This window comes from Lonchura striata, chromosome Z (assembly GCF_046129695.1).
Source record: "Lonchura striata isolate bLonStr1 chromosome Z, bLonStr1.mat, whole genome shotgun sequence".
In the NCBI taxonomy this organism is placed as follows: Eukaryota; Metazoa; Chordata; class Aves; order Passeriformes; family Estrildidae; genus Lonchura; species Lonchura striata.
This window is the reverse complement of record NC_134642.1, coordinates 47,661,841-47,680,030: the sequence shown is the minus strand read 5'-3', so window position 1 is coordinate 47,680,030 and position 18,190 is coordinate 47,661,841. Positions and strand designations below refer to the sequence as shown.

General features: G+C 38.1%; 1 protein-coding gene across 3 annotated transcripts in view; it reads right to left on the bottom strand.

The window, feature by feature from the left end:
• DGKQ (diacylglycerol kinase theta) overlaps nt 1-18,190 on the bottom strand; it is an 82,567-nt gene that overhangs the window by 19,888 nt on the left and 44,489 nt on the right. For all 3 annotated transcript variants that reach the window (XM_031507459.2, XM_077790071.1, XM_031507460.2), the window contains exons 8-15: nt 16,293-16,393; nt 14,616-14,839; nt 13,709-13,799; nt 11,543-11,597; nt 10,357-10,418; nt 9,944-10,094; nt 9,073-9,111; nt 7,343-7,458 (exon numbers count right to left, since the gene is read on the bottom strand). In XM_031507459.2, coding sequence (XP_031363319.2) covers nt 7,343-7,458; nt 9,073-9,111; nt 9,944-10,094; nt 10,357-10,418; nt 11,543-11,597; nt 13,709-13,799; nt 14,616-14,839; nt 16,293-16,393 — 839 coding nt within the window. The remainder of the gene's footprint in view (nt 1-7,342; nt 7,459-9,072; nt 9,112-9,943; nt 10,095-10,356; nt 10,419-11,542; nt 11,598-13,708; nt 13,800-14,615; nt 14,840-16,292; nt 16,394-18,190) is intronic.

Sequence of the window (18,190 nt, the reverse complement as noted above, 5' to 3'; positions counted from 1 at the left end):
AGTTCCTCAACCAACTTCAAGTCTACATTTTAGTCTGACATTAGAAACAAAGTCATTTTAAGTAGCCCTTCCTACCCATTTTCAGTAAATAGTCTTGCCAAAAAACAGTGTGAGGGATAAGAGTTCTGTATAATTAAAACAGTTTCCTTGAAAAGCAGGAACTTCTCCCCAAACCAACTGAAAATCTTTCTTTAGTTTTGTGGTTGTCTTAGAATGCATGTCAATTTACAAGGACAAAGCATTTAAAAATGAAGATGTCTGGGGCAGACAGTGGTGTACCTCTCCCTATGAAATTAGAAGCTGAAAGCTTCTTTTAAAAATACGTAAGCTAAGCTTTTTCATCATGCGGATTTACTCAGGGGTGTCAGAATCTTACAACTTATTGAAGCTGCTGCTGAAAGGACATGCAAAGCCTCCAGAAACTGCAAAGGAAGCCACTGGACATTGCAGAGATGTGATTTCCTGGGGCACTCCATGGACTGCATAGGAACAATATCTGCAGCCTCACTGGAGGTCAAAACTTCCAGCCAACAGATGCACCTTGGGACTATTGTTTACCAAGCCTGTCTGCCCATAAATAGTTATGTAAAATGATTTCTAAGTAATTCTAGAAAGATTAGAAATCATCAGCACACCTTTCATCCATCCTGCCACAAGGCTGGGGTGCAGGTACGTGTCAGAAAAGTCCACTGGACGTTTCAACAACTTCACCTCTGAACAGAAATGTTTGCCATGGTCCCTAAGTTGTGGTAATTGTTATTTACAAATTGGAGAGCATTCAGGGAACAGCAATTTGTCATGCAGCTGACCAGATGGATTCAGGGAACAGAACAACAGTGCTAAATATAAGTCAATTTAGACAAGAATGATTCAGGAGTTGGTGAGGCAGCAGCATGACTGCAGCATGCAGGCATGTGGAGAGATACCAACAGCTACAGACAGGAGGAGGAGGCACCAGAGAGCCTTTCAGCTGCTGCCTGTGAGCAACCACCAGAGACCATGATGTGAGGCGAACAACAGAGAAATCGGGTCAAATTTATGAGTTATATTTGTGGGGATGAAAAATGGAGTCCAAAATTGAGATACTCCAGACCTGCAACCTGATTTAGGCACTTTACAAACAAATGGTTGTTTTTGTCTCCACAGTACTTGAGAGATTTCTTCTAACCTCCTGTTCTTAGAAGAGCTGGGTGCTAATCCTCTGCAAGTCACACCCTGCCAGATGTGTCAACATGCTGACAAACACATAAAAATCCTTCTCTTCTAACACTGTTTGCATGCGAAATGTACTCTGCCATCCAGTGTGACTTGTCTCTTGATAAAGAGAAAACATTGAGAAAAGGAACACTAATCAGGTATAAAGGCTGGTGAAGTAGGCACACACTAACCCCTTCTTTCTTCATCTGTCAGAATCTACAAGACATTAAGTTTGAAAACATATCTGTTTTCTTGAAAAATAAATGGGACAAACAAGGGCTGTTTTGGAGGACAAACAGCCAAAAAAGCCTCAATGTTTTATTTTACTGGAAAGGTTCCATTGCAGACAAAACAAGTAGGTTGATGATAAAGAGGCTGAAAGCTGTGCACATGGCTCTCTTGAAAGGAACTACCTTCATGCTAGACTGGCAACTGAAGTCAAAACACAACACCTTTGGCCTCTACATTCAGGCCTTATTGGAAAGGGGGAAGCAATTACTCAAAGCATGCCCAAAACATAACAAGGGTAATGTATTAATTTATGTTAAGCACATAGAAAGGAAATTTGTAGGCAGCAAAGGAAGTCTATGGAACATAATGCATGCCACTGTCACATAAGGGATTCCTTGGGTATTAAGACAACAGCAAGGATCCACACATCCCAAACAGACAAGTGGATTTCGTTCCCTTGAGCCATTCAAGCATTAATGGAAGAGTAAGCAGAGCTCTGGTGTTTTCAGAAGTAAAGCCCATCTCATTACTCTATCATTTCCTGCATCATCATCTGACATATCCCACTTAGAACAGCCCTTTGATAATCACAAAATCATCAAGGTTGGAAGACACCTTTAAGATCAGTAAGTCCAACCACCCACCCAGCCCTGTCAATGACTCTAACACCTAAACCACTCAACCACATCACCAGCACCAGCTCTAGATACCTCTTAAACACCTGCAGGAATGGTGACATCTCTGGGCAATCTTTTCCAATACCTGACCACCCTGACAGTGACAATTATTTTTTCTAATATGTAATCTGGATCTCCCATGTCTCAGGTTAAGGCCATTTCCACTTGCCCTCTCACTGCAGGTATGGCAGGAGACACCGACCCCCACCTCACTACACTCTCTTTTCAGGGAGTTTCAGAGAGCAACGGGGTCAGCCCTGAGCCTCCTCTTCAGGAGACTACACAACCCCAGCTCCCTCAGCCAATTATCATAAAACATGTTTTCTGGTCCTTTTGTGAGCCTTGTTTCCTTCTCTGGACACACTCCAGCACATCAATGTCCTTTTTGAAGTGAGAGGCCCAGAATTGGACACAGCACTCAAGGTATGGCCTCACCAATGCTGGGTACAGGGGGACAATCCCTGCCCTGGTCCTGCTGGCCACACTATTGCTGATACAGGCCAGGATGCCAATAAGGCCACCTGGGCACACTCCTGACTTATGTCCAGCCAGATGTTGACCAGCATCCCTAGCTGGTCCTTTTCGTCCAGGGGATCCTTTTGTGCTGGGATGCTTTCCAGCCACTCTGCCCAGCCTGTTGTACTGTATGGGGTTAAATCCCATGAGCAAGAGAAGAGAGAGCAGCTCTGAAAGGAAACATCATGTCCCATGGGGTAACAGAGCACACTGTTCCCTTCCAGCACTCCTTGTCCAGATTTTACTCTGCCCTACTCTCTCCTGTCCACTTTCCACTTCTTCCTCTTCAAAGCTTTTTAAATACATAAATTTATCTCTAGCCATTTGAATTTTCTGAACACAATACCAGCCACCTGAAACCTCAGGCTTGGTACAATGCCTGGAAACTTGTGGGGTTTAAAAAAAAGGGGGTTAACAGGATAGTAAAAAGAAAAAATATGAGGCTCTGCAGCTCAAAGTAACAAAAACTTTTTCAAAGAAGAATAATAGCAAAGAAATTAGCCCAGCTCTGGAGTCTAACAAATACCTTATTTGAATGTAACAAGAATATTTGAATGTAACAAGAATATATTTTCTTCTTCAGGAAATCAGTTTCTAAAAATACTGGTTTGGGACATACAGAAGTAACATGCTGAACACATGTTTTAGATTACCTGCTTTTAGAGACACATTCTAATGCACTGGGTTTAAAACCAAGCAACATAACTATTCACAACTATTTCTGAGACATGGTACACTCTAAGGCGTTCAAAAGCACAGCTGTGTTTTGTAAAGTTGTCTGAGATCTTATCCAAGTAACATAGATTCTTGCAAATACGTATTTACAGTTTCTACTGTAAATTGCCAATGGTATTTCTTATCAAGTGTACCTAAAACCCGCTAAACCAGTTAAATATATACCCAGAATGCTACTAAGGTTCACAAGCAGCTACAGTAAATGCCTAGAACTAATAAAAAAAATCTGTAATTAGTGTAAAGTGCATAGTCCTACTATTCAAACCCATCTTTGTTAAGGTAACTTCCAATATGAATTCCTAACTATACCCATTTAGATACAGCTATTCAGAATAAAAAGAAGATTTCAAAAAAGTGCTTGTCCTTACAGTGACCTTGCTTCCTATCACAACTCTTCATTAAACTTAAAGGAGTAAGAAACACTGTTATATCCCCAGATAAAGGCCAGCTTCTAGGAAAACTATTTTTTTGTAAGAATTAAAAACTCTTTGACAGTTTGTACAGTAGAGCAGGGTGCTGTGCTTTCTCAAGAGCACACTCTTTGTTACAATTACAGACAGTCACAAGGGTAGCACTCTAGTGCTGAACAGTTTTTAAAGTTCCTTAATAAAGCCCCACTGAGGAAGAGGAGTGAGTTTGTTACTGGGCAGAAGAGAGTATGTGACTCAGCCCGAGGACTCCCTTCCCCCTTTAGCCCTGGCTTCAGTGCTGTGCTTAAGGAGTGAAATCTGTGAAGGGTTTTGTGTTGGCTGGCATTCAGGAAGGAATTTATTGCTCCTTTTTTACAGACAGCTGAAGGAGGCTGCGTGACTTAGACACTCTGACAGTCACTGTGAATTGCTTAATTTGTCAGGAGTAGCACAACACCATTTTAAACTGGGGCAAGATGTTTATTATCCATGCTAATCCCCTTTCCATTGACTGTACTGTGTAATCACATCTCACAACAAAGCAGAAAAAGGCGTTCTGTGCCACCAACCCTACCAGTGTGAGAACCACAGCACATCTTCCTGGGCGGGAGGCTATCTCCAGGAACTGCAGATATCTGACAAGTAGAATCCAACATTTGCAAATGGCTGCCAGCAGCATATTCCATGTGCAAGGACTCATAATGCCCCAAGCACAAAATTTTCTCCACCCTGGCCAGAAAGGACCCATTATCTGATAAGAAATGATATGCAAGGTGTTGCAGCACTACTGGAGCAGCAGCTGGGTCAACCCCAAAGTTTTTTCTTTATTTTTTGGCATATTGCAGAAATGGAAGAATCACAGAATCATAAAAGTTGGAAAAAAACCTGTAACATCATCAATTCCAGCCTTTGACTAAATACTACCTGTTGACTAGACCACAGCACAAAGTGCCATATCCAGTCACTTCTTGAACACCTCCAGGGACTGGTGACCCCACTACTTCCCGAGGCAGTCCATTTCAATCCTTGACAACCCTTCCAGCAAAGGGTGAAAAAGGTGACAAACCTTTCAGAAGGGTGAAAAGCAAGACTCATGTTTTGGCTAAAATGCTCATTTAACTAAATGCATTTAAGTTGTAAATATTTGTAAAGTGTGAGGCTTTAGTAGAATGAATGAAATTGAAATTTTCATCTATTTGGGAATCTTCTACATATTTTTTGCCACTCTTAACAAGTCTAAACACAGTATATCAGAGGGAACTCCACTAGTAAAAGGCATTTGTGATAAAGCCACAAAAACCTGTGGTGATTTTGGCCTCATACTGATTTCCTTGCTTGCCTGTGCTGCAAAACAAGTTGTAAAATTAGTTCTGAATTGAAAGATTTAGTCCTGCAATGTCTTTCATCTTGAATTAATACTAAAGAGTGAAAGCAAACTGTCCCCACAGTTCCTTACAAACAGCAGATAAATAGCTTTATAACATAGTGCACTTTTTTTCCCCTCACTGCAGTGAAGAGAGTTTTTCCATTTAATTGAGTATTGTGAAATGAAAAGATGTTTGATTAAATTCCTAAAGGCCTGAAACAGCAGAAGAGATCAACACATCTAATAACACTACTGCTTGACTTTCTAATAAGGAGCTTATGCAAACTGATTCTGAGCTCAGATTTCTCAGTAATGGTAATAAGAGGGTGAATTGCTTTGGGTAGACCTGAGCATGCCAGACTAGATCATGCCTGCTCCTTAGAGAGACACCGAGAAAGCAAATGTAAGACACCCAGAAAGCAAATTTCACCTTAGAAAAATAAGACTAGCAACCTGCTAACCAACAATACTTCTGTACTTTTACCGATATTTAAGAAGGGATATTTTGGTTTCATTTTTTTTATTGGTTGGGTTTTTCTTTAATTTAACTGGCAATTTGAAAAATTGCTAGTGCTAATGCCCTTGTATTTTACTCACAAAAAGAAATGTTAAACATGGTGTAAATTTAGTATTGTGTCAGTTCCTGTGTATTTCCTGATACTGTATTTAAATCATCACACATATAAACAAAGACTAATATAATCACAGACTAAAAAGATAGCCTGGGTTGGAAAGTACTGCAGGAGGTCATCTAGTCCGACTGCTACCCAAAGTCAAGACTCTGATCCACCATTAGTCTACCCTGGATAATTAGGGTAGACCTAATTACCTAAAACAACACCTGAAGTATCATTTAAATTAACTCTTGGCTCCTTTCAGTGATATGACCAAATATAAACAACACCTGCTGAAATGGAAACAAAATGTTTGTGCCAATGTACAGTTCCTCTCTCCTGCTTACATATGAGAAATTAATCCCTAGCAGTCCCCTGAACTGGAGTTTCAAAAAACTATCTTGCATCAGATAAGAGACAGCAATGTCCACATTTCTGTTCCTCACAACAGGCCCTTTGAAACCTAGTTTGGACAAGGGGGCCTTGATTTCTAAGGAACTCACAAAATGTAATCCCTATGCATGCATAAGAAAAAGGCTCTCAGTTTTTTAGGAGGGGGTGTAACTTTTGATTTTGCCAGTTGCATGTGAGCACTACCACTAGTATCTATGTGTATAAAAACCATAATTTTGCCTTCAGGAAGTCTTGACAAGTGTAGGACTAATTTTTAAAGAGTGAAAGCAGGTATGCGAGTAAACAACTATGGCCATTGAACTTGATACCCTCCTCTATAAAGTTGTTTCATAATTCCCACTAATAATGTAATTTTTTGACCTTCTGTGATGTTCCAAGAAGTCAAGCCAAGACTTACACTTTGCTTGCCATAATGCAGTTCCAGAAAGATAGTAATTGCAAGATACTTTCAGATGAGGTGTTGTGTAACTACAGCAACATTCTCTTTTGTACAGAACCTACATAATCCTGGTTAAAAATATCACTTCGCTCAGTTAATTATTTTTCTCTTCCCACCTTGACTCACTTTATTAACATGAAACCTATTATTAAACAAACTGATTCACATGAAAGTGATTAGTAACAAGAATAAATCAGAATCAGGCCTGTAATTGTGAAAGGACTCTTGCACTTCGCCTTTGAGAAGACTATGTTCTTCTGAGATTCTCAAGGAGTAAACAAAGTCAAACTGCCTCTGCTACAGAATGGCGGAAATGAAGATAATATCACTGAGAAAATAAGCAGGGGTGTTTTACCTCACGGTTAGTGAGGAAATACATTTAGCTCCCATAACATAGTTTTGTAAGCATTTTAAGACATTATCAGCTGAAACTAAAACCCCACTTAATGTTTTGATCATTGAAAGAAACAAAGAGAAAAAAAATTGTTTTCCTCCTCTTTATAGTTGTACAGTTAGATAACCGTAGATTGACAATTGAACAATGACAGGACAAATGACTTAACTCACTGAATATATCATATACATGAAGTACAGGCTCTGAAGTGGATTGGGTTTTTTGTCACGCTACTTATAGTATCGCCTAGTTGAATAAAACATATTTTCATTTAGTTCTAGCAGAAAGAGTTTTAAGGCAGTTGTGTTTTCTTTTAAAGACATTTTTTAAATTCGAACCTGTCTCTTACCATAACTGCAGGAATCACCACAGCATTCAGAGGCTTGTCATTGACAACAGTATCTTTAACTAGCATATATATTCTTTCAGCTTCAGAAAAACATGAAATTCGGAGTACAACAGCACCTGTAAAGAGGCATCAGAACTAATTTTTATATTTTCTATTATTGTTATTAGAAAATAGTCTCATATTACAGCACAAGTTTACTCAGTTTACTGAGGACATTATTCAGCAAAACTTATTCTGCAGTCCTTTGTTATCAGTTGAATTGTGTTGTTATATTTTTAAACCTTCCTTCCTACCCTCAGATTTTTGCTAAACCAAAACAACTTGAAGACAAGAACTACAGCACAGAACTAATGCATATTTAAAGATTTCCTTTGAGCTTCAGAGGTAGGGCCTATTTGCATACTCTTTATCATTACCAACATTCTGTTCTCATCATGTACAAGTGACAGACGTATCAGGTTTCATTTTGTATCCAATTATTAAAAATCCATTAGTTCTGTTCATTAACAGTAAGAATTACTGTAAGCAAATATTTGGGGCTGATAATCAAGTTTAGATCTTTATGTTGGCTTAGGTTATGAATGTAGAAGTTAGGGAAGAAGGGAAGACAAAAGAGAAAAAACAAAATAAATACTGACAAGACAGTGTAAAGTAAGATATTTGGTGAGGAGGAAAACAGAAAACAGGGCAGGATATGAGATGTAGGCCAGTAACATAACCTGGTTGTGACAAAATAGGAGTTAGGCAGTTATGAGAACTACAAAAATACAAACATAAGAAGAAAGTGGCAATAAAATCACATACAAGCAGAAACGTCTGAAAAGCACATGCCTGTAAATTTGGTTTAATGATACTGTGATATAGGACAAGTATCACAAAACCAAGTATTCACCACTGACAAATACAGAAAGGAGAAGGTACATTGGAAAGCTTTACACTTTTCCTATGCAAAAATCACAATCAATCAGTATCAGTTAGTCATGTGGAGACAGCAAATAACCCAAAGGAAGCACACATCAGTCTTCAAAACAATGCTATAGAAAGACCCATTTAGCAGACATGTGGAAGTTAAGCCTGCCAAAGGATGTGAAACATCTCAACTATAGACACTTAAACATAAAGAGAAGATTCCACACTTTAAATTTTTACCAAATGTAGATCTCCACCTGACCACTGCACTAAAGCTGCCCAGAGCCACTGCTGCTTCAGCTGTCAGAAGCCTCATGGCTTCTCCGACCTCACTGAAATAAAATTCACACAGCAAAAGCAAAGAAAGCTCAAAGGATGAATGCATTTATTTTCTTCAGCTTTCAGCCATTGAACTCTAGCTCTTAACACTACTAGGAAACAGTGACTATGAAACAGTCTCATTGAGTCCAAAAGCAGTACCAAGTTTTAGTATTCTCAAAGAGACTAAAAATCCTTCACTTGAAGAATATTAACAGTTCTGTGATGTTAGATTATTCAGTTGAAGTGTAACTTCAAAAGTCATTTTTATAATGAAATATTAACACCTTCTGTTTCACAAGGCATGAAGCCAACCTTTTAACTTTTCTTCATAAGGTAACCCCTAATCCACTGCTCTTCGTACGTACAATGTGTTACTTTTTACCTGAAGGGCTTTTTGCTTATGCAGTAAGACTAACATACTCTGAGCTTCCAGCCTCTATTATTAGACTGCAGTGTTGAACATAGACATTGTTTGCAAGACTAAAAGTTTTAATGCTTACCTTGTGCTTGATAAACATGACTCACAGATACTACATTTGCTGCAAAGGGTAAAAATATAAACATATAAAACCTTGGGTACATTTAGAGTAAATATTTTAAAGTATTTTAAAAAGTTACATAAATATAATATAAATAAATATTAAAAGTTATACAAATACAGGGAGAACCTCCAGCTAACACTTTTCCTCTCATGTTTACTTTGCAAATAAGAACAACTAAACTGATTTTCATAAAAGGTGACTAAGAATTCTTTCTGGCATTTCAAGTTTAATTCCCCTTGAAGTGACATAAAAGATTGGGAAAAATGCTGTTTCCTGAAGCAAAAAGCATGACACATTCCTGACACTGTTTATAGAAGGTATTGGTTGAAGGAGTATTATGAGAATTCAATTAGACTTCTTTGAAAGAGAAAAATAAATTCTTTTCCCTGAGTGTCTGTCCATATGTATGTGCACACACTGCTCATACTGCTTCATGATGAGGCACAGAGCTCATGACTAACATGGGGAACAGCCCAGACAAGTGTCAGAGGTTAAAAAAGGCAAGGGATATTCTGTACATAGTTTAAGGTATGTATAATTCTTCTAAAAAATGAGGCTTTTTCACATAAACATACAAAAAAAAAAAAAATGTAGTCACTTATAACTAGAGTAACATATTAATTATTCTGTAAATTATAAGCTGTCACATCTCTCCTGAAACTGTGTGCATGTTAAAATCATTTAAAAGCCCATATAACACTAAAAGGCAGAATGATTTTTTTAAAATCAGGTCAGAAAAAGTTGGAATAATAAGAAAAATGAGCTATTGATGCTTCTAAATTTTGTTCTGTACAAGTTAATGTGTCTGAAAATGTACTTGTTTACTTACTTTTGATAGCTAATTCTTCCTTGAGAATATTTGTGTATTCTTCAGGGGAAAGCTGAGGTGGAAGGCCACCGACAAATAAATTTACTTGTACAATGGATTTACTGTTTTCTACAATGTAAAATCTTGTTTGATTCATCTGACGTATTGAAGTCTACCAAAATAAAGAAAAACAAATGATATGACATTTCACAAAAAGATATTGTGAGGCAAAATCCAAGATAGTTCTGCACTTAGCAATCATGTCCTCTATGCCTATAGGATATCAGAAACAGAAACAAACTTCAGTTCAAGCACTTAGCTTCTCTACCCTTGAGCCTGCTTAGAGGGTAACCAATGACTCTTTCTGTAAGAAAGGGGACTCCATACTCACTAAAAACAAAACAAAACAAAACACGTTTCTTTTTCAGATTCACCTTTCTTATGTCCTTGAGTCTGTTAAGAATCAGTTCCTGATTGTCCAAGACCATGCGCTGAACTGGAGAGGGCAAGAACATTAATTATGTTAGAAAGCATATAAATTATTATCAGGCTCAATTACACAAAAACAAAAAGAAGAAAATTTAGAGAAAAAGTACAGCTCTCCATACAACTAATTTTCTCATAAAGGACCATGCAGATGTGAGCTATGTCTTATCCAACAATAAAAACACATAGGTGCTTGGAACAGTCTGACTCTTTCCACAGTTCTTAAATACCACTCTCCCTTTAAAAAAAGGCAGAAACAGCCTGAACCCACTTAAAAGACAAGCAGTACTTTGGTAATAATCTAACAGTTTGACAGAAGACTTTCAAACTGTATTTCCTAACAAGTACAAATATAACCATCTTCTGTGTTTTATTAAAACAATTCTAACAACTTTCATTGAATATGAGGTTGCAAATGATGCTTTAAAACAGAGCACCAGAAACCAAGAAAGATCATGACATTCACAAAGTTGCAGTAACCTTATGAAACAACTTCACAATTATGTTTGCAAATAAAGCAAAGCATTGAGACAGTATTTGAACTATCAAGATATTTATTCAGCTCTGGTCAGCATTAGATTACTTCAAGGTCTTTATTTCTCCATGCAACCTTACAAAGACTAAAGCACAAAGAGATGTCAATTTGGAGAACACCAGCCCAGCTCCTGCAGGATCACAAAACACTTGAGCAATTCTAGGACTGCAGATTTCTGTTCTTCCTAACACACAACCATATTTTTTGGATTGTCTTTGAACTTTTATTCTTCAGGGGTTGTGTCAGGAGGAAAGAAGACAGAGGAAAGAAGCCATTTGAACTTTAGAATTAATATTTGATAAATAACTGTAATTAAGAAAATTATGTCAGTTAAACATAGCTCCCCAAAACAGGGCAGAAGTCTCAATATCCACCAGAAACCACAAATGAGTTTTTATGTAATAATGAAAGGGAAACTTATTCCCACTTGACACACAGGACTAAAAAGAATCAGCATCACTTCTGATTAAGTATTTCAACATCACCATGAAGTTTATTTTCATTTGCATTTTTTATTGTAGAAAATGAACTGTGACTGTTAGAATGGGGGAAAAAGCCCACAGAGATCAGATGTCTTTGGCCAATGCTCCTTGACTTACCTTGCTTACTGCCCATAAGAACTTCCACCAATTTGAAATTCTGGAGGCACTCCGTCTGCCAAAAGATACGGCATGTAAATGCAGCTTCTGACTGACATAATTTTGCCACATGTTTACATTATTGTGTGTTATATCCTGTCCATGGTGTATAAAATAGCATGGAAACTTAAATGTTTTTTAAAATATAAGAATTTTAAAATCAACCATGATGTTCTTCCTCCAACCAACTTCTTCCAAGACAGGAATAATCTTCATTTTACATCATGCTCCCATGCTCCTGAAAACACTGGCATTCTCACAGCCACATTGTGAAGGGACCGCTGTATACAGCATGGTTAATCCCATTCCTGCTTCAGCGATGAACAGCTAGCTCATCTGGAGTATTTCCTGACTGTCTTCTAGAGGAAGCATGCAGGACTGGGAATGACCCTGCTCTTGGAGAAGATTGCCCAGGAACCAGCTTGGCAAAAGCGGGCTGACCATTCCCCATTCCTGGGACACTCCAGGCACTGATGGAACAAAACTCTCTTCATATGTGCCAGTCTCTTCTCCAAACTATTGCCAGGGACCTCTCAAGTCCCTTGCAGCTGGACCAGAAAAGCCGGCACAACCAAGAGCTGTACCATTTACAACAATGTCTGAAACCCTGAAAATATATGACATGCAGGACTGAAGGACATTCAGGAGGAAGGATTTTAATTTTGGCCATGAGACTCAAGAGACAAATGATCTTGCTTTACGGGTCATGAATGGAGGTGTAAAGAACCTCAACTCCCTACATGTGCTTTGCCTGATACTTGATGGAAGCAATTTGCAGAACAGGCAAATTCTGGATATTAAAAAGAGATTTCCTGTATGTGCATGTTTATACAGAGAAGCAAGTAGAACACTTAAAAATTACCACTACTGAAGAAATTGCAATTGAGCCAAAGAATTAAGCCTCTTACAGCATACATCTAGCTGCCCAAATACAGAGGAGTGACAATCTTTCCCTAACAGAATTTCCAACTATACTGTTTGACAGTTGCTTTTTTCAAATGAGACAAAACTTTGAACATGGTTGTTCCTAAAAGGTCTGCAGCACTTGAGGAGATGGACTGACAACAAATCCCGGAAGTATCGTGTAGCCAAAATAAGCTGCATGCTTTACACAGCTGGATACACTTAGACAGATCATGAATACCAGTTATTGCAGAGAGCTAGTCACATGCATATTCTTATGTACCCTGTAAGTAAGCACAAAGGGCAGCAATCACCCTTTGCAAGCATGGCTATGCCCTAGAGCAGTGGGACTGTGATGATTTGCTGGTGTGCTCACAGGTCCCAGGCGCTGACTAAAATGTGCACACTACAGCTTTGTCTCTCCACACTGGGGAGGCTAGGCCTGCCAATGGCTTGGCATGCTAGCAAAGTCTACTAACACATTTCCTGAAAGTCATGCTGTTTTGGCACCAACCCTAAGAAGGACAGGCAGATTGAAAAGAGATTATCTTCCAAGGAAAGCACGTGCATCTACAAGATTACAAGATGTATCTAGAATTTTCCAGCGATGTGGGAAGTAATCCAGACAGTAAAGAATGTGGGTGCCATTTCTACCTTGAATCTTTCCTTGCATTACTTACAGAGGGGCTACAGAGATGCTGCTTGCTACCATAGGAAGAAAATTTCTGCAGCGCTCTTTAATGTTTTTATAAATTGTCTGGATGAAGAAATCAAATGCACCGTGATTTTCCTGATTATACTAAACTAGAAGGAGCTGTGGACACCCTTAAAGGTAGGAGACCCTTATGTGGATGTATTAGAGAGCTGGGCAGTCATCAACCATATGAAATTTTTAACAAGAGCTACTGCCAGTTTCTTAACCTGGGACGAGGTAATCCTGGGTAAAAATATAAACTGTGGGATGAGAGCTGGAGAGCAGCCCTGTGGAATAAGATCTTATAGACTGGGTTGATGGCAAGTTGAATATGAGTCAGCAGTGACTACCTACCCTGAAGACTGTGTTAAGCTTTTAGCAACATGCTGGTCACAAAAGATCATCTACCAAATGCTAACAACATTTACAATAATTGTGAATTAAGGGACTGTAATTTTTCTGAAGAGAAAAAGATACACTTTCAGGATCACTCAGGTGGTATATGAACACGCTTAAAATCTTTCACTTACCTGCCTTCCAATTAATGGAAGCACTTCTTTGATCACAGTCTGTACAGTGCTATCCTTATTTACTCGTAGAGAAACATATGCCATTCCCACTCTAAGGAAAAAAATACTTATTTCAGGATCTATCCGGTGTGTACTTTTTTAAACTAAGTATAGAATTTTCTCAAACATATTTGCATTAGTTGAAGAAAGTTGTTCACTGAGGCTCATGGCAGATGTGGTACCAGTGCCACAGACAAGAAAACACTTTCATCTCGAGGAACTGCTAATAACACTTGTAATTAGAAGCATTAGCTTCTTCATAATCACAACGATAACCTGCAAGTCCTTGATAAAACTTGTCAGTGCAGTTGCAACAGCAAAATGAAAACATGGTTAAATTTTATCCAAGTCTTCAGAAATTAGTAGGTCCAGGCCATTTTGTTTCCACTACTAAATATGCTTAAAGTTCATACTGTCTCAGTGGCAAAGTGTATAGTTGTTGGTTTTGTTTAGTTGTTTTTTTAATACAGTTTTTTCTTCCTCATCTCACATGGGACATTGCACTGTAGCTCATTCTACTTCACATTTCTTAAAAAAAAATCCAAAAATTTTTCAAGTGATATGTATGTCATAATTTGTTTACAGATGGGTTGCATCTTTCTAGCCAAACACACAATTACAGAACTGCACAAGTTGCCCTGTATGTTCCACGCATATAAAGAAACCCAAGGGCTTCCAGGCATGGAAAGAAATATTATACACACTACCCATTCAGAAAAATGAACAGAAGAATCCTGAAATACAGAGAAATACTGCACTCTCTGTTAAGAGTTCTGCAGCTTCAGTAACTAAAGCAAACAGATTTAGACCACAGAGGACAAATGTAGTCAAGAAGAATAACCTTGTGATCAAGAAGGAAAATACTCACTTCAGCCAGGCAGGATAAATTCTGATCACTTCTTCGTCCTTTGGCTTGGCTCTGATGATCCAAGCTTCAGGAACAGATTCTCGGAATACTGAGCCCAAGTTGCTGTCCTCTGCTGCATCATTCCTGTTGATAACATCATCAGAGAGCAGCACCTGCTGTGTAAAGGTCTGAAGCTCATATTCCTGCTGGTCATCATTTATGTAGTACACCCTCAAAGCAGCTTCCTAAAACACAGCAAGATAAATTACTTGAAAAGACACCATCAATACCTATACAGCCATAGACATTATAAATACCTGATTTACGAAATTAACCTTCAATGTATGTTCTAACTTTAGAGCAGTGGATACACAGCAATGGCAAAAAAAAATCAAAACAAGAATGAAGTTTTGAAAACAAATTTCAGTGAACATGAAAAAAGAAAGCTTGAGATATCCATGTATTTGAACATAATCTACAGTTTTTTTGGCAAGCAATAGTAATTTTGAAACCAAATGTAAAAATCCAGGTCAAATAAATCTACATTCATGCATGCAAAATTTAGTCTACAAGGAAAATGTTAAACTACACTAGATTGATCTAAGTCTGCCTACTCAGTCTTCTTGCACTTAGGAATGCCAAGAATTAGTAAGCTTCTCAGCCACAAAGCTGCCCTGAATCCACACACCTGTGGAGAGGGAAGGGAAGGTCTGTCTTTGCAAGATGCACACAGAAAGTTTACATCCATAATGGGCTCATGCCTGCAGCACCTCTGCACACAGATGCTGCGGTCAATACAGCTAACTTGTAAGAACTTGTATTGCTCTTCTCTGGTATTACAAGTGCCAGCCTGGTAAAATGTGCTTGAAAGGCAAGTAGCACTCCTAAATAAAAGTGTTTTCAGTCCTGTATATAGTTTTTCTTAAAGATCTTTGACATGCAGAACACTATAAACCCTTTGCAAAATTCCTGTTGATTTTGAGCACAGTATCAAAATAAAAGTCCTAATGATCTTTAGCTTTATATTTTCAAAATTCTGATGTAGTCAGACTTCTCTGCCAAGTCTGTATGACTCTGAGACCTCACCATGCACAATTTTATTGTGAACCACCCTATTCCCCCTCTGGGATTTATCTCTCACAGCATGGAGTCTCTGCCTAGCCCAGTAAATAAAGATCTGTATAGCACACTTGATTTAGTACTAAGTAATTTTTCCATCCCAGATGGAACACTAGAAAAGCTAGAGAGGGGCCAGTATGTGATCAGTAATTCGTTATTTTCATAACCAAGGGATGGAGATAACTATAACAAGCTTTGGTGTTCAAAACTGATTAACTCAAGTGCAATATTGGTGGCTGTCCAGGATAAATACCAAACCTCTACTATAGAAAAGGAGTTGGTTATCCTGTATTGCTTGTATCAGTAAAATCAGGCTTCAGACTAACACCATGTAGCAGAATGACTGCTAAACATGTGATACTGTGGTCACCATTATGCTACAGATATGTAAGCCACCATTTCCTCAGATGCTCTAAAATAGAAGTACTACCTGAAGAAGTCAAATTACGTTGTAGTATTATGGACCATTCACAGATTTTTGTTGTTGTTGAATTACATTTCTAAAACTTAGTTTTTTACTATTGTAATACGAAATTACATGAAATACACTGTAAAATTGACCCTCACTGGGTATCTTACCACAACTTCTTCATTTTTTGCAATCCTTGGAACTGAAATTAGTCGAAATTGATTGCGTTTCACTGCATCATTCCCATCAAATATCTTTAGTGTTTGTTTACCTGAATGGAAACAATTGTATTTCATTAACACACCTTGAATTGGAAAGCTACCTGAATAGGAAGGATATAATATAACTACTAAAAACCTGCTTTTAACTCACTGAAATGTTTCTTCATGGTAATGTTCTTTGTCATAGGACAAGCTTTGAGGCTGAATATTTTAAATTTTGTTTTGTTATCATTCATTTAAAACAGGGGTACATTCAGAGAGGAAAGAGGGATAAGTAATCACAGTTTTATCCTGACTTTTGATATAACTGTAACAACCAGACTGTGTATGTTATCGCTTCTTCATCCTCAGCATTCAAGACTGCATATATTATTGACAAGTTGAACAACTTGAAGACCAAGACAAAGTGCCACCCCCTTCAGAATAGCTCCCAAAGCACTGCCAATTCTTAGAATGTGCTTCCAATAAAGTTCCTTAAAATAGCTAGTTAAGTGTACAGGCAACAGGAGGAAAACACAGGGACAACAGAAAAACTGGAAGAAAGAAGGTACAGCAAATGAAGACCTTCAGCCTTTTGCTGTGTTTCATTTCACTAAAGCCTTATGAAGTCAGTGCTCAAACTCTTGAGCTCAGGTTGTTACACAGACATCTGTGAAAGGGTGAAGAGTGAAAGATTTCAGGTTCACCTTTCACAAAGATGGGTTGTGACTCAAGTACAGGTTGTTGTATGACTAAGTCTCTCTCTCAAGCAACTTTTTAAAGAGGAATAGCAAAGTGCAAGTAAATTCTCATAGAACAGGCAAGTTTTGAGAGGTTTTAGGAACAAGTTAATATTACCATTGTATTACATGTGTCCTTACTGCCTCTGGAAAGGAAACCAAGTTAATTAACCCAGACCAAAAAGGAAATTTCATTAAGACAGACCTTGTGTCCTCTTCTGATCACATCTTTAAGAAGACATGATGCTCAGTTTTGCAGGTTCTTGCAGGTACTCCCCAGAGCTGATGCTTTACAGCATCAGACATAAGTATTTCTCACTGACAGAATATGCCCTTTTTATTGCAGTATTGGACTGAACTTTAACAGAAGTCACCCATTGTACAGCACAGTGTTACAGTCTGATCTCACAATAAATCTGTACACCTGAATTCATCATTGTGTAGTACAATCACCAGAAGCTATCACTTGCAATTCTTGCAATGTTAGAAATATTAAGTGAAAGCTACATATACCAGCTGTAATGCTCACACAACTGCTTAATCATGCAGCCTGTTAATGCACATTGTAAAGGAGATATATTACATGCTGGAGCCTACTTCCATGCTTCCCTTAAAGCTTGGAAGTACTTCACAGTACAGAATAAAATACAAGCAGCTTTTTGCTCTCAAATAATATCAGCTTTTAGGTTCAATGAAGCACAGTAGCAAATTGCCATTTACCACAGAAGGATTAAAAAGGAGAATTGGAACTGGAGGAAGAAAACCACCAAACCACCTCTAACTGACGACTGATAAAAAGCAAGCAAGAATCCAGGCAGAAATGTGCATCACTAGGTATCTCAATGCTGTAGTGGCGGATTATGAGGAAAGGCTGCAGTGTATAACTACTTAGCAAGGACACTTAAGCGACAGCTTTCTTGAACCACCTGAAACTAATCCACCTTTTCTGCTTCAGTATATGTTTTCCAATCAAAAGTAGACACCATAGAACTAAAGGGTTGACTACAGGATTATCACTTATGTGTGAAAGCAGTCTTTTAAAAATGAGATTCTAACCCTGGAAGAAAAATCATGATACCTTAATTCTCATTATCTTTATTTCTCCTTATTCTGAAATGTGACAACTAT